General features: G+C 33.8%; 1 protein-coding gene across 5 annotated transcripts in view; it reads right to left on the bottom strand.

Annotated features, from left to right (window-relative positions):
• Positions 1–17,455, bottom strand: part of LOC143915698 (fatty acid hydroxylase domain-containing protein 2) — a 48,060-nt gene that overhangs the window by 13,513 nt on the left and 17,092 nt on the right. Inside the window, exons 2-3 of one of the 5 annotated variants that reach the window (XM_077436447.1) lie at positions 6,254–6,335; positions 4,960–5,054 (exon numbers count right to left, since the gene is read on the bottom strand). The exons of 1 other annotated variant lie outside the window; for it this stretch is intronic. In XM_077436447.1, the coding sequence (XP_077292573.1) occupies positions 4,960–4,981 (22 nt within the window). In that variant the 5' untranslated portion in view covers positions 4,982–5,054; positions 6,254–6,335. Of the gene's footprint in view, positions 1–2,423; positions 2,689–4,959; positions 5,055–6,253; positions 6,336–7,842; positions 7,983–17,455 lie in introns of those variants that run through there. 3 more of the 5 variants (XM_077436453.1, XM_077436452.1, XM_077436446.1) reach the window with 3 other exon arrangements.

Below are 17,455 nucleotides of genomic sequence, written 5' to 3'. Positions count from 1 at the left end.
TCCAAAACAAACAAAAATTCTGATACGATAGAATGTTTTCATTGCGAAATTTATTCGCATGATCGACGGTACAAAAACATAAGCATCGTTCAAATGTATTTTTTGTGCTATATTATTGAAAAAATTGAATAAATCATAGGATGACCCTGAAATTTCAATTCGATGTGAGTTGAGATATTTAAAACGTTGAATGTATTTTTTATCGAGCTTGTATGTATCTAGCTTTGATGATTGAAAATTTCGCTATTCAATCAGGCTCCGCATTTTTCTTACGATTGCATTTCGAAGACTGGTTTTCTCGCAAGAAGTTGCCGTAGAACCGGTCGCTTTTCCGAGACCGGAAAAATCCTAAGAACGAATCGCTCCAATGTGTAGTTTTCAGTCTGAAGAGATACATACGCATCATACACTACATATATTCCGTGGATATTTTTTGGAAAAGGTCACCATCGCATCGTTAACGGTCGATTTGTTTGATTATCTACTCGGAAAATTGACATTATTATATTATTTTTGTAAGTTTTTCGTTTACGGTTTTATTTTGGGCTCAGTTTAAATAGACCGAAAATTCGAACGGACGAAATCTACGGAGCATACCGTCATCAATGGAAATAGCAAATTGCAATAAGTGAGGCAAAAACACTCGATGATTTTCAAATTGAAATATGTATTACTATATTTATATTTAATTTTAAAATTTATATTTACCACAGTGACACAAATATGTACATATGTACTTTATATAAATTTATAACGTTATTATTATAAATTTGAAATTAATTTCAATTAATAATAACAAATGTGTATAGGTTGAATCAGATAAATTCGCAATGAAATCAGATAAATTCGCAAACTATGTTGGGAAACAATCGACCTGGAGTCACATATATCCAAAGTCTGGCAAGCAACACCGGGCCAGGGAATGAATTCATGACCCCTCAATTGATAGCTTTATACTCTAGCCACTGAGCCGTGTTGCTGGTCATAAAATCTAATATATAATTTCGAAAGAGACTTCGTATGTATGTAAGTATGTAAGGTTTGGATGGTAGAATCCGTGACGTTAAATTTAATAAAAAAACAAATGAATATTCAAATAAATTTAAATAAAATAAAACTATTCAAATAAATTTGATAAAATGTTTACTATTAGATAAGCCATGTTTAAGCGGTTTATATTAGTATTTAATAATGAATATTCATCGTTATTGGACGGGGAGGGCGCTCGCCTCGGGCCCCAGATTGGTCAGGGGGCCCTAGCATTAAAAACGTTTTTTTGATGAATTGTTATAGTGCGTCACATTTCAAAGAAGTTCCATATTTGCACTTATTGTCCAGAGCTTAAATATTTATAGCACAAATTACAATTTGCCTTGTACTTGGTGTGAAAATAACATTTTTTTATTGTCAAAATGTTGCAGACGGTAACAAAAGTCAATGGGGTGTTTATGCGCGCACGTACGCATTTCCGAAAATGCATCAAAAACGGCTTGGTCATCATTCGGAATCGGACCGAAAGAAAATTTTCAATTTACATCAGTTTAAATCGGAATTTCTAGCTTCCTTGGTTTTCACCGAATAGATCTAATCAAAATGTATTATTCACGTTTCTGACAAAGAGGAGCCTTATCATATTTTATGCACGATATATAATACAACATAAAAATATTTGTTTAAATTCGACCTAAGTAATTATAATGGGGGCAGCCTTTATTAAATACGACAACATTTTATTTTCTTCATAGTATTAAAAATTTTAATGCAAGTACATACATATGTCCATATAAGAGTGAGCTGCAAAATTTTAAACCTATTAACTAGCTATTGATGTTAATTATTAAATGCGATATATTATTTGATTAAAAGTATCAAATTTCTCTACATTACCCTATATACATACATACATTTGTATATACACAGAAAAGTAGGGTACCACAAAAAAATAGCAATTATTGACTGCCACTGAAGAAATCCTTGGAAATGCTGTATAAAAAAAAGTACTAAAACAATATAAATATTTTAGGGTTATTATATGTACATATATTGCGTGTGCCTGAATTTTTGTCGAGGCTATTTTGATTGATCATTCATTTTACTTCAATATCCGTCGTAAGTGAACTAATTTACCGCAAAATTTCATTGCATTTCATAAAAAAAAAAAATTGAAAATTCGACTATTGCCAACAGTTCGTTCGCAACAACAAACGCCGCAATCGTACCAAAACAAAAACAATCGAATTTAATCCACTTCTGTAATCACAACACGTCTATTATTAGCTTAGGAAGACTGGCACAAGTGAAATTCGCAATTATATTTAGCAAAAAAGCAGCTTAATCACAGCTGCACTGCACGTTTCAATATATTTAGACCGTGCGAATCTTAATCTCGCTTCATAACATTTTGTCACTGATTCTAATCTCACTTTCTGATTTGCGCGCTTTTGGCGACTTCCGGTTCGCGGCTGTCATTTCCGATGTCGACCACAACACAGCAAATGTCTTGGAACACCTGAGCTGCCTCGATCGCGAGCTGACAACGAATGACCTGGTCAACTGCTCGTGTTGGTATATTATTATTGAAAATCAGCACAACATCGGGGCAACCGGTTATTCGCCTTTCCATCGCTGTTTTTATTTTGCACGGCTGCGAAACTCCGTTCTGTTTTTTTTTTTTAAGTTTTGACCTTCTCGTTTTAGATTAGATTTTTTCTAAATGGATTCAACCGTACGAATTCCGTCGGAAATTGAGACAGATTGTGGTTCAATAGATACTACTATTAGGTACTTGTGTTTTATTACAATATGTATGTACATATATCTAACGTGTCTTTCCACAACACTCAACTCCACAACACTCAATTTTTTAGACTGAATATTAATTTTAAAACGGTTGACTATATTTCATTATGATTTTTTTAAATATAAATAAAAAAAAAAAATATATAAATTTTTTTATAATCAAATATATAATTTTGAAAGAGACTTTATCTACATACATATGTAAGTTTTGTTTCGTAGAATCCATGATGTTAAATTTAATAAAAAAACAAATAAATTTAAATAAAATAAATCTATTCAAATGAATTTAATAAAATGTTTATTATTAGATAAGCCATGCTTAAGCGGTTCGTATTACAAATACCGAGCGAAACCGGGTAAAACCACTAGTAAACTATATTTAACTGTTTTTCAATTGCAATTCAATTTGTTTGCTACTAGTATTTTGCTCGTTGATATTTCAGCAGGTGTTTTTGGAAATAAGTTGAAATGCTTCATCGCCATGCACCAATTTTTGAGTACATTTTTACTATTAAGCGAATATTTGAATTAATACTCATTTAGAAGGTAGAAAGATAATTTATCTAAACTGGGTAAGGTTATATATAGATTTTAAGTCTCTGAAAGGTAGAAATCGAGGAAACACTACAAATGATGTAATATATACATAGAATGAGATAGGATTATTTAGATACATACATACATATAATGTGCTTTCTTCCAATACGTATAACTTAAGAAAAACACGAGAGAATTTCAAAATAGTTCAGGGCATTTAAAAAATGCGTGAAAAGATTTATATTACAAATGCGAAAAAGGCTTCAAAATAGATTCACGCGAGTTTCAATGCACGAAAGATGAATGTGGGATAGTACCCAAGTGCTAGAATAGTACCCAAGTGGATGCAGAAAGTAGCTGTTGGGAAGACTGTTGCGAACAGCAAACAATACTGATTGAAAATCAATCATTAGCTAACCTCCTTCCTAGCAGTGAATGACGAACTGATTCCAAAATAGCCAGAATTGAACCAGTGATTAACACTCAAAACTTATATCTACGATAGTATACATATGGATGTATGTAATATAACATCAAAGGGATGGTATAATGCCAATAAACACATAATAACTGCAAAAAAGTACATACAGCGATAACGGTACGAAGATTAGCATGTGAAACACTATCAGTTCCACGATTGTACAGTATAATAATAAACCGATAAAGTATTCGAACCTATTTTCGGCGAAAATTTCACTCAAATCTTATCATTAATAATATTTAAATATTTTTTTTAAAATTAAAAGTAGGATTAAAAATTAACGTAGATAAACCAAACTAATGTTCAATTGTTATTGCATGCCAGATAGCATTTCAATGGATGATAAAATATTAGAAGTAGTAAATAATTATTATTTAAGTCAAATAAAAGACATTTCCGGTAGTAAAGAAGAATACATAAAGTGACGTATGAAATTAGGATGGAGTGCATTTGAACGAATGAATGTTGTTTTTAAATCAAAAATGCCACTTAGCCTGAAGAAAAAGATCTTGGATCAATGTGTTTTGCCGGTGATGACGTATGGATGTGAAACTTGGGAATTGAACGACAAGTTATTACACAAAGTCCAGTGCACTCAAAGAAGTATGGAACGTTGTATGCTTGGAAAGACAGGAAACGGAATACGTGGGTAAGACGTATTACAAGGGTAGTGGATATCGTGGATAGAGTGAAGAGATTGAAATGGCAATCGACCGGACACGTGGCTTGAAGAATGGACGGAAGGTGGACAAAAGAAGTGCTAGAATGGTACCCGAGAGAATGCAAAAGGGTAAAATTAAGACCGCTGGGAAGATGTGCAGACGAAATTAGGAAAATGTGTGGAGTGAGATGGATGAGAGGTGCGCAAAACAGAGACGAGTGGATGCATGTTGGAGAGGCTTTCATCCAGCAGTGGATGGTGAATGGTTACAGATGATGATGGTGATGATTTTACTAAAGAATGAACTAAGTGTGTATATGAGATAAAAACTTTTGATAACTAGGAAACACATCGATAGTTTGCTGCAAATGGTGTCATAGAGTTGAAAATTGTGCAAGATTTTTCCAAAAATGGAAACTTGCAGGTATGACGTTTTTTAAATACAAATTTAGCAAAAAAATAGATAAAAAATGAAACATACGCTTATTTTTGCTCGAATCCATTTTCGTTCACAGGTATATTTGTACCAACACTGGCTTCGTCGGAAAACAATACTGCACTGAAGTAGATTCCGTGCTGAAAATTGCCTTTTGTTGTCGTTATCTTTCGGACAGTAAAATGCGTAATTTGTTGATTCGCTATCGATGTTTGACCTCCGTCAGATTGCGATCGGCAATCATTATATTCTATCAATTCGACAAATACCCCCCTCTACATATATGTACATAATTGGCAAAAATTTCAATCCACTGCCATTGTTACGTCTATAAACGCCGAGCTAAAAGTTTCAGCCTCACTTGGATAATAATTAATTTGTTGAAACATTCAACGCTTCGTTACGCATAGTTTGAGAAACGCCTCTTATACATATTTGACTTTGGAATACATATTTGAGTGAAACTTGGGGGAAATTCCTAAGGGAACGAACCCATGTCGTTTCGGCCACTCTTGGACGTTTCCTCCGATAGCATCACTGGAATGAATTGAATTAACCTATAAACATACATACATATGAATAGTAGCTAAAAGTTTTACAGGAACAGTTGGGTGGTTTCTAATATGAAACATCTCGCAAGCGGGATTGAAAATCATAAACAAAAACAAACATAATCAAATATTTGTGTGGAATTTATTTTATATGTACATACGTCAGATTATTTGATCTAGATCCTAAGTTTGGATAGAGGACGAGCACTGGTAAAACAAAAAAAAAAACTCTAGACCTTTTTTGTAAGAGGTGCGAGGATTTATTTTAGCGAGGATTTGAAAAAACATCCCCTTTTTCGATGTGTAAAATAATAATGAAAGAAAAAGCATACGCCAACATTTTTTTTTATCCCTTTAATTCACATCTTATTTAAATGCTAAAATTGTAACGTAGGAAGTCCGGACTAATGTAAAGTGGATAATAATAAGTTCGTAGATAATTCCGAGTTTGTGGGAATTAATTTTTATGGGGAATGCCAGGGCTGTTTGGACTACTGCATGTTGGAACGCTCGGCTACCTGCCTTTTAAAAAAAGACATATAATGGACTATGACCTCTTAACTCGCAGAATAAATGCTGTGAATCGAAATTGGCCTATCATTTGGATTCCTGAACCCACCCCTACGCAACAAAATTAATACAAAAAGTTGCGCCACAGGCAATTTTTTTCCATTTCGAAAATTATATTTTATGTACATATTGTGGATAGATACCCAGCGAGTGCAGATTCGTTTTTAATATATTCTTGTTATGATTATTTCTAGAATCGGGGTCCTTCAAATAATTACCTGGGCCTCGGAAATTTGTCCCGTCTCCCCCTCTTTTGTCAACTCTGATAACAAGTAAATTAGTCTCAGATGAAGATATTTACTGAAAATCAAAATTAAAATCATTTTTAAATTTGTGCACATATCTACTAGTTTTAGTATCTGAGTAACAGTTCTGGGATCTAAATCAAAATACTCAAGTCTCTGAGAGGAGTTTCTCATAAAAAATGTTGGGTATTTTGAGATTCTATAATCTTTTATTTATTTATAGCTTTAGACCATTTTGGCATTACAGAAAGAATCTAATGAGGTACAACCATCAAATCATGATGTCTAGCAACAGTTCTACTTCCTGAAAAGTGTCATGATTACAGATCGACGGTCAGCGTTCTAAGCGGGTTCACCATTGTCAATTTCTACTACTAGCCTTTTTTATAAAAAATATGGTGAAATCAAACGGTTCAGGTTTATTTTTAATATTTTTTTTTTACTATGAGATAAGTGCGGTGGCTGCTCGATTATGGCGGCACTGTGACTCAGATTTAAATTATTATTACGGATGATAGTAAATAGGTATTGTCATTAGTGGGTAAGATTTTTGTACATATGTACATACACATAAAAGTTAGTTTATACCAGTACAGCTCAGCTGTTAACTTTAGTACATTCTATATAGGCCGAAAACGTAGCCGAAACAGCAGCAACCGACACGATCTATTCATATTGTACAGTATTACATATCACCGGTTTTCTTTCGCCACTGTGGAAATATTCACGCATGACGTGACGTCATGATTGCGAGTGCACCCCTACTAATGAAAGTGTTGCTGTGTGGACAATAGTTATATTTGTAGGGACAATAGTAATGAACCATATCAAGCTTAACAATCACCAATCTTCACATGCACACAGTGTTGCTGTGTGCACGTGAATATTTGACAATAGTGATTTGTAGGGACAATAGTAATGAACCCTCTTTCCTGGAACATATCCCATTTAGCACGCTGAGCGCCGATCTGTAGTCATGACGTGACGTCATGGTGGCGAGTGCACCCCTACTAACGAAAGTGTTGCTGTATGCATGTGAATATTTGACAATAGTGATTTGTAGGGACATTATAGTAATGAACCCTCTTTCCTGAAAAATATCCCATTTAGCACGCTGAGCACCGATCTGTATTCATGATGGATGGATATTGGGAAACGAGGTCTTGAGGTGAGATGAGTAAAACACTCTCATAGACGCTGATGAAAAGTCAGATTAGGACAGTAGTTCTGGTTTGTATGTACCTATACATAAATCAGGGTTAGATCGAGATACAAATAGTTGGAACTGTACTATAAAAGTCTCGGGTATATTGAGAAAGGACCTCTTATACAGAGGCTGAGTGGGATAACTCAAGGAGAAGTTAAGAGTCAAGTAAAGACTAACCTAGGGGGGGGGGGTCAAGGATTTCAGAAGTGGTACAGGACCCTTTTCGGGTCGAGAGGTTGGAGGATGAAGCAGTAGTTAGAAGCAATCGCGGTCTTCGAAGGGTTAACAATGACGCGAGGTCACAATGGATACAAATTGTAGAGTGGTTATGTCTGAAAGACTGATGTTTCATTACCATTAGCGGTGATGTCTATAATAATGTCGTGTGGCACACGCGACATGTATCTACTCACTGCGAGTCGTATTCTTGACACTTTTTAATGTCGGTGTAAAAACGTGTGAAGCCGACCCTAGCTGCGTCGTAAAATCGAACGCGATAAAACGAGAGTGAGGCGTGGCGTAGTAAATATTTAATTCGTCATATATTTTGTAGTCCCACATTCGTAAGCTATTAGATGCTTCAGTCGACGTGCACGTCGAAGCGACGCGACGCGACGGGGAGCGACGCACATCCATTGAAATGATCTACCTCGATTATTGGAGGTAGACTGGTCGTGCCGCGTCGTTTTAATGTGTACTGAGCTCTTATACGGGAGATATTTTTCTCGCAAGTCAAGTGACTAAATAACGAGAATTAGATTGAATAGTGTTGGGTTCGTTGATTTCAACGGGTGGTTTCGAAAAGGAACCATTATTTCCCACTGCCTTTTTACAAGGTATGCTAGGCTTTGACTCACTTTCTTCGAGAAGAATTATTGCCATTTCCAAATATTTATTTGGGTATTAAAGGGAAGAACCGACAACCCTTCGATTTTATTTGAATTTAAATTTTCGGCGCCTGAATGCGGTAGAGCTTTGCGTCATCATTTACTTTTCCAACCTATTTCTGCGAAAACGTCTGCTTTCAATAGCTCGTCTCTTGTAAAGGCTATCCGGTTCCTTAATGTGATTGATGAGCATTTGGACCTGTTCAATTGTCATGTTGATGAGCTGGTTAGGTTCTTGAGATTCAACACGAGACTATTTAAATGAGATGAATGATTGGAATTTTTATTGTTTTTATTTTGTTATTTTCTTTCTTTTGTTTTGTAAAACTAGTGTGACGCTTTGGGGCAACCTGTCAGGTCACACTGGTAATTTTATTGTTATTATTATTATAAATAATAAATTAAATAAATAAATATAATTTCGAAAAAGACTTTGCATATACATATGTATGTAACCTTGGTTGGTTGGTTCGTAGACAACACATTCGATTTATTTATTTTTTCGATTCATAGGCGCCGATTCGATTTTTTTCGATTCAAAGGATTCGAAGTCCCCGGGGGCACAGGCACCGGGGGGGGGAGGGGGGCGCCGGATTTTGGTATACATATAATTTCGAAAGAGACTTAGTACATATGTTTGTTTGTTCGTGACTGTCAATTTAATAAAAATAGCAAATGAGTATTCTAATAAATTTATATAAAATAAAACTATTGAAATAAATTTAATAAAATGTTTACTATTAGAGGTTTATATTACAAATACCGAGCGAAGCCGGGAAAAGCACTAGTTATATTATATAGTTAAATAAGAAATTATTTAATAAAAATGCGACAGCATGCTCAATTTTTCGTCTCACGCTATATCGGATCGATCACTGGTCACGTTTTTATGGTTGTCATAAATATTTACATATTTATATATTTGGAGGTAATTGTATGTCCTAAGCCGCTTTATGGATTGGACTGAAACTTTTGTAAATATGTATGTATGTTTACACAATAAGCATTACACAATAATCAAATTTAGAAAATTATATATTTTTATATAATAAGAATATATAAGTAAAATGATCAATGTATTTCTATTAAGTTAGATTGATTATTCCAGAATCTTCTATTTGCATATTTAAATATAAGTATATATGTAACATGCATAATATAATATAACATTTGCGCAAGTCGTGTAAAATCTATCGATTATTATTTAAGATTACAATCGTTATATCGGCAAAAATCGCGTATAAATTTGAATTGAGAAATAACTAACGTCCCATTGTTACATTGGATTTAATTATGAACAACAAACAACAAACATATTTCACCGATTGTGTGTAGACTCGCACGCGGTATCCAAGATAAATATTGTAGTAAACAAGTACATTTCGCATGAGATGGGTTTGAAAATCGCGAAACCGCAAACGGCTAGCTCGTAACGTAATGGAGAAAATGCGGTTTCGCTTCTACGTAACAAAATAAACTGTAAAAATATACATTTCACTTTAATCGCCTTTAATTATTTTAACATACATATATGTATCTCGAGCACATTAAATCAAGCTGACGAGGACTTTTGTGCATCGCTTGTAAAATTTTACCTTTTTTTAACAGCACTAAGTTACGACTTTTATTTAAATAGTTAAACTGTCCCGTTTTCGTAGCGGGTTTCTGCAATATAGTATGCGGGACGCAATTTTTGCGTGACCGGTGAGCGGTTGTAAGTTGGGCGCACGCCGCGCTTCCGGTTTGAAGTGTGTTAACAAAACAACGATAATAGAAAGTTGGTGAAAAATGAGAGATGAAACGATGCACTTTTCGACTTTAATCCTGCACTTCCTTTCACTCTCTCAATAGCTTTCGTACTTTCGTTTCTTTTTTTTGTCTAACTTCTGTATATTATATTTTATGAATACACCTACTTTTACTTTTATTATTCTTCTCTTCCATTCCGTATGTACTGATTATTTCATTCGCATTTTCCGTAACCTTACTTTTTTCCATTTCCCACAGCCTCTAATATGATTTACTTTATTATATTTACTTGTTATTCTCTCTCATATATTTTTGCACTTAACCTACATAAATACATACATACAATATACTTCACTTTATTCTTAATTTCTACCCTTATTATATTTAATACAAACTTCTCAATTCATACACTTTGCATCATATCTATAAAGGACTTAAATTTTTTTTATATAATACTTACAGAATGAACCAGCTGCGTACAGTACATATAAAAAAGGCTATTGAGGCTATACTTAAGCATATATATTTGAGGCTATACTTAAGATATTATGAGATTGTGACTTAGGCATGATCTGAGGGGGGAGGAGGGGTTTTGGAGAAAGCCCCCCTCTAAATATTACCGATTCTGATAGACAAGTATAAAATGCTATAAATTTTTGCCTGTTTATATGATTCATCAAAAATAGCCAGCAGCGTGGCTCGGTCGTTAAGCTTCTGCTTAACACTGAGAGGCGCCGGGTTCGATCCCTTGAGCTGACCTCGATTGAAAAATAATTTTTCCGAGTAGATCTGTAATGCTGCTGGTCAGACCAGGATTTGTGACTCCTGGTCGATCGTTTCCTATCAGAGTTTGCCAATTTTCTCTGATTTCATTGTTGAAACGATTCCCGATTAAAAATTGGCTAAAAATCCTTCCTACCCACTATGTCACCACTATTTGAGTATGATTAATGTAAATATTACAATAAAAATGTATGTACAAATCATAGATGTCTCGTTAATTATCGAGTTTAAGTCAGTGTCTCGTAATTTAGCGACTTATATAATAAAAAATTCTGTATTGTTTGTAATTGGCCAGGAAGGCGCATTGGGTTTTACCTGTAATGCCTTCCTGGTATGAAATAAAAATAAAAAAAAATAATATAATATACTTTTAAATTATAAATTTAGCGCTATTTTTATGTATATGTAGGATCAGGTCGTCAGGAGACATAGGCGTTGCAAATGAGACTCGTTGAGAGAAATGAGACTCGTTGGGCAGTTTATTACTCGGAGAGCTACAACGATCTAAGCGTCACATTACATGTTACCAACCTCATCATTCATGCCAACTTAATCATTCATACATTCATTTTTCTAGGTTATAAAACTAAATCCCACATACATATTTTTATATGTTTTTGGGTATGGACACGCATGGAGATTTAAATATTACAATTACCACAGTTCATAAGAACGCAAGAGATCCGCGCCACACACATTCACGCTGAAAACACTAGCGATAATAGCCTCGTTTGTGATTCGTATAACAATTCCTTTCCAACACTAGTATTAAATAAGGATAATATTTTTATTCTGGTACTTTTTCCTTCAATATATGCTTATTAATGTTCTATATGATTTTTTTGAAAGAAAATCCTGATTTCAAGCATTGCTGCCAACTCACTCTTTCTACAGATCTACAAAGCGTCCCACTGGCGCACATGCTCAGCGTAGCTGATAGCGTTTTGGCTGAAAAGAGCGACCGATTCGTCGTTTCGACGCTACGTAACGATTTTTCACTCATCAAACATTTAAAGCATGCAAATGAAATAGTAACATCGAAAAAGGTCATATTAGGAGTAACGTTCGATCGACGAGTTTAAGCGCGAACACGCAGAGGCGTCCATTAGCCATCCGAAATTAGAGGTCACGATATACATATTTAAACGTTGACCTCTAATACGTAGTAACGTTCGCACGTGTAATGTAATGTACTCGTACATAATGTAACGTCTCGATCGACGATTACATAGCAAGTGGACGGACACATTGTTTCGAATCAATTTTGCAAATGTGAAGAAAAGTTATGGGGTATAAAGTGCAATATATATGCATGTACATATGTGTATGGGTAGGTGAGGGGGTCTCGAATGAGCATTTCTCTGTGCACCCAGGGTACTTGTACGACCTCGTCTAGACGAGGTGAATATACGGTGCACCTTTGAAAGTGGCGTTTAGGAACTGAAAATAAAACCGCATCTTAAGTTTGAGGGTTCACATCTTAAACTTTTGCGGTGAAGAAAAAAAAGTCGTTCAATATACGCATTCGTTTGAGATAAATCGTCTGAAAATGTACGAAAGAGTACGTTGCCACTTCCGGTTGGTGAAATTTTATTTATTACGAGCTGAACCCGCGTTGCAATGCATGCAATTCCCGTTCTCGTTCCCGTTCCCGTTCCCGTTGCGTTCCCGTTGCATTCCCGTTCCCGTTTCAAGTGATGGTTGAAGCTCAACTAACGTCTCTTCAAAACCGTGTCGTCATAAACCAACTGGTAACGTGGTTACCAACGAATACATTTCCTTGACTACACAATAGCGATTCAAACTTTCGCGTTGGTAAAATCGTTATTACGAATATTATTATTAAGAGGTTTAGTCCCGTTTTTTTTCACAGTAAGCTTCCCGGACATGCATACAACAAATCCTGAAAGTTCCATCGTAATCGGTTGAGTGGTTTAGGAGCCCATACGAGACAGACAGACAGACAAACAAACAAACAGACCTTCACTTTTATATATACATATATATAGATACATACATACATAAATTTAGCCTAGTTTTGATACTACATTATACATAGCCAGCAGCGTGGCTCGGTCGTTAAGCTTCTGCTTAACACTGAGAGGCGCCGAGTTCGATCCCTTGAGCTGACCTCGATTGAAAAGAATTTTTCTGAGTATATCTGTAATGCTGCTGGTCAGACCAGGATTTGTGACTCCTGGTTGATCGTTTCCTATCAGAGTTTGCCAATTTTCTCTGATTTCATTGTTGAAACGATTCCCGATTAAAAATTGGCTAAAAATCCTTCCTACCCACTATGTCACCACTATTTGAGTATGATTAATGTAAATATTACAATAAAAATGTATGTACAATTCATAGATGTCTCGTTAATTGTCAAGTTTAAGTCAGTGTCTCGTAATCTAGCGACTTATGTATATAATAAAAAATGCTGTATTGTTTGTAATTTGACCAGGAAGGCGCATTGGGGTTTACCTGTAATGCCTTCCTGGTATGAAAATAAAAAAAAAATAAATAAATAAATAAATAAATGAAAATGTTGTATGGTAGGTTGTAATGAAATTTTTTTACAGTAAAGACGAAAAAATTCCGGTTGGTAAAAATAGGTATATGAGTTTTTAATTAAAACGAAAGATAATTTTGCAACCTTAAAGAATTAACTAGCACTTCCGGGTAAATTAAAAGAAAATTTTAAAGATTGGCTGCGATATTAAAAATACACGGTTTTAAAAATTACTTTTATAATTACATATTAAACGAGTGAAAATTTACGGAAGCTAAAGACTAAACTACCATTTCCGGTTGATGAAAAAATTCATTAAAAAGCATCCATCCAATACTAATACTAAAAGTTTCAACTAAATTCTTTGTGCGATAACAATATAAATACATATGTATGTGCGTTAAAAGCACTTGAAAGATACAAATACTTGAAAAATTCCACTTCTGATGTATATCTGTACGTATCAAATAAATACTTTCAGTAATTAAAGTAAGGAATGCAAAAAATCAATACAACTGCACCACTTCCGGTTGGAGTAATATTATCGAAACTTAATAGATCAATGAATCAGGTTTTATAATCAAAATCAATGGCAGATTTACGCACAGGCGGGAGAGGCTTGTCCAGGGACTCTACCGTCACTTATGCGCGCACGTACGCGTTTCCGAAAATTAATTTAACCCGGCTCTGGTTCAGAAGCCGACTTTGATTTAAATCAGTCTAAATCGAACATTTTAGCTTTTATTTTCTCGTAGTTTTCACCTAGTAGTTTTGTTAAAATAAAGTTGCCAATTTATATTTTTTATTAATTCAAAGAAGAAGAGCTTTATCAATAATATTTCCAAAATACATAAAGAATAAACAAAGAATATTCAATACGAACAAACCACTTAAAATCGATTGATACACCTATGGTATAATACAAATAGAAACTATTCAATATTGGATTATAAAGAGTTATCACCTCAATTCCCACGAGATGGATATACATTTGTATATGCAAAGTACACGTATGAGAAAGCATTCATACAAATATACCCAAACGGGCAAATAAAACCAAATCAATATTTAAACAATATGTATGAGCATTCCATTAACGAATATGAGTGTCCGTTACACGATAATTTTTAGCGGATTATTATTATTGGAATATTATATTTTTGATGATTGTGTTTGTACCAATTTGAAAAACCGTATTTTTTAAATACATTATTATTTAAATTATTGAAAGCTTTCATTTTTAGCGTGCAGTTAGTGGCGGATAATTTTATTCACCAGAATCATTACTTTTGAACTGGAGTACATCCATACATAAATATAATACATTTGAGTTTCCCGGAATTTTCCGCGGTACTTTTCGTATGGAATATTCATCAAATTTTTATGTAAGACTCATAAAACTTATCGTTTTACGATACATCGTATATCTACTATTTATTTATCATTCGAACGCATAAATACGTTTATTTTTACATAAATACATACATACATACATACATTTTGAATAACAGTAGAAATCAATGTTATCAAAAGAAATACTTGACTTATCAGAACTTGAAAAAAAATTAGCACACGTTATCAACAATGTTTTTGTATTTTATTGTGACCGATACGATATTTTAATTGTTTTAATTATCTGCTAATCGAAATAATATGTACTTACATATATTAAAAACAACAAGCAAACAATTTTGAATCCATTGATTTAAGGTCATTGCGTAAATATGTGTTCTATTATATTCCTAAAATAATCAACTTAAATCAGCTTAATCGAAATACGTATAATACGTCCAAATTACAGATATGTAGGAACTTGTTTGCGAGAGAAAGGTCAAGATCACCTCCAGGAAGTGATGTGGGTAAGCATATATTAGCCAATAATGCTTTTTCGATTCGGTTATTGCGAATTGTAAATATTGGACGTAATAGTAAGAGGAAAAACGTGTGCAAATTTTCAAACAAACTTTAAAAACGACGCACGCTTGTCAAGTTTAAACATTTTTATATCCAAAACAGTCCGTTTGAAAATGGCATAAGATCGTCATTTGATAAAAATCAACATAATAGTTGAATGTAAGGGCTCAGTTCAATGGCCCTATACAGACGTGTGATTAAAATAATTCTAAAAACTGGTTTCCTACTTCCTATTTACGCTAGGTAGTACGTGATATGTTTTTTTTACAATAATGGATGCCTCGAATGTTATTACTTTGAAGGTAAAGTACACGAATATACCTACATATTTATAAATACATTTTTTTCTTATTGTAATCGTTATACTGCACGTCAAACGTTATGTATTTTATGTTCAAAAATACTAATTAATGTGTTATGCCACAGCATAGGCTACCGGTAGAGCCAATGTATACCAGTAGAGAGGTCGTGGGTTTATGATCCTAATTATTCGTTTTATATATGCTGCTGGTCAGATCAGGCTGGTTGTTAAAATCCAGATCAACCATCTACATATCTCCTGCTATCTTAATTATTATGACGGATCCAATAAATCGGAATCCTCTTCAACCCTTCACAAATTCGAGTTACTAAAATGCTGTCGACATATTCAGTAAAATGTGTTCAGTAGAATTTGTTGATTGTTGATTATATTAGTTTGTTCATAGGTGTTGTATGATAATACATAGTTGTAATTATTCAAAAAAAAACAAACCACATGTCTGTTTTTTTTCTTTTTTGGTTTTATTTAAATGAAATGCACTTTTTTTAATTTAGTAATTCCAAATAGGCGAGAATATAGTGAAGGGAATAGAGCTCAGATCATTTTGATACATTTTCAAGCGTCGATATCATAGATATGTATGTATGTATATGTAGATAGTTATTCTATACTAGTGGTATTACCCGGCTTCGCTTGGCATTTGTTATATAAACCACTTAAACATGACTAATTTATCATAATAGTAAACATTTAATTAAATTTATTTCAATAGTTTTATTTTATATAAATATATTTGAATACTCTTTTGTTTTTTTTTTAATAAATTGACTGTCACGAACAAACAAACATATATACTGTCTCTTCCGAAATTATATGTATACCAGAATTCAGCGCCTGCGCCCCCGAAGCCTTTGCCCTCGGTAACTGCACCAAAGGCTTCACCCCGTAGGGCTTCACCCTCAGCGGCTGTGTCCCCTAGAGCTTCGCACCCTGCGCCTTCGCCCCGGGGGCGAAGGCGCAGGGTCTAATCGGCGCCTATGAATCGAAAAAAAAAAACGAATTTGTCGTCCACGAACCAACGAAAGAAGCATACATACATACACACATTTATACATACATATATGCATATATGTATATATATACATATATGTATATACAAAGTCTCTTTCCAAATTATGTATATATTAGATCTATGGTCGGTATAGAAAAAAAATTCAAACAACTTAAATTATTGCGATGTGCGGTCTAAACGACATTAAAAAGATTCAGTGATAATGGTTCTATAAAAAATAGTATTTGGTCATATAAAGACTACATTTCAATTTACATTTTTGTACTATTATCTTACATTTTTTTTATTTAACACTAATAAAAAGCTTGTGTTTAAAAATCTTTTTTTAATTATAATTATTTTTTTACCAGTGTGTTGGTAAGATATCAAAGCAAACGGAAGCGTGGAAGTGGTTGAAAGTCAGATCAAAGGAATGTCACTGAACTAAGCTAATAAAAAGCTTGTAAAAATCGATCAAAAGCGGGAAGAATAAGGGAAAGAATACTGTTTCAAGATCTCATTTTAACGACCATGTCTTTAAAAACCCAAAAAATAAACCATCTGGAGTAGTGAAAAAATTTATTAAATCGTATCGCAAGATGTACATATGTATGTATAAAATAAAATAGATGGCAATCAGTTGGGCAAATCACAATGACAAAAACATGATTATTTATCATATCGACAAACTAGTAGGTAGTAGGTGGCAGATTCAAAATATTATTAAACGATGAACTAAGCATACTATGTATGTTTATTACTATCAATAATCGAATTTTACTGTTTTAGAAGTTTGCGAATGTAAGAAATTCACAACAA

This window comes from Arctopsyche grandis, chromosome 8 (genome assembly GCF_051622035.1).
Source record: "Arctopsyche grandis isolate Sample6627 chromosome 8, ASM5162203v2, whole genome shotgun sequence".
Classification (NCBI taxonomy): domain Eukaryota; kingdom Metazoa; phylum Arthropoda; class Insecta; order Trichoptera; family Hydropsychidae; genus Arctopsyche; species Arctopsyche grandis.
This window is presented reverse-complemented; position numbering and strand designations above follow the sequence as displayed.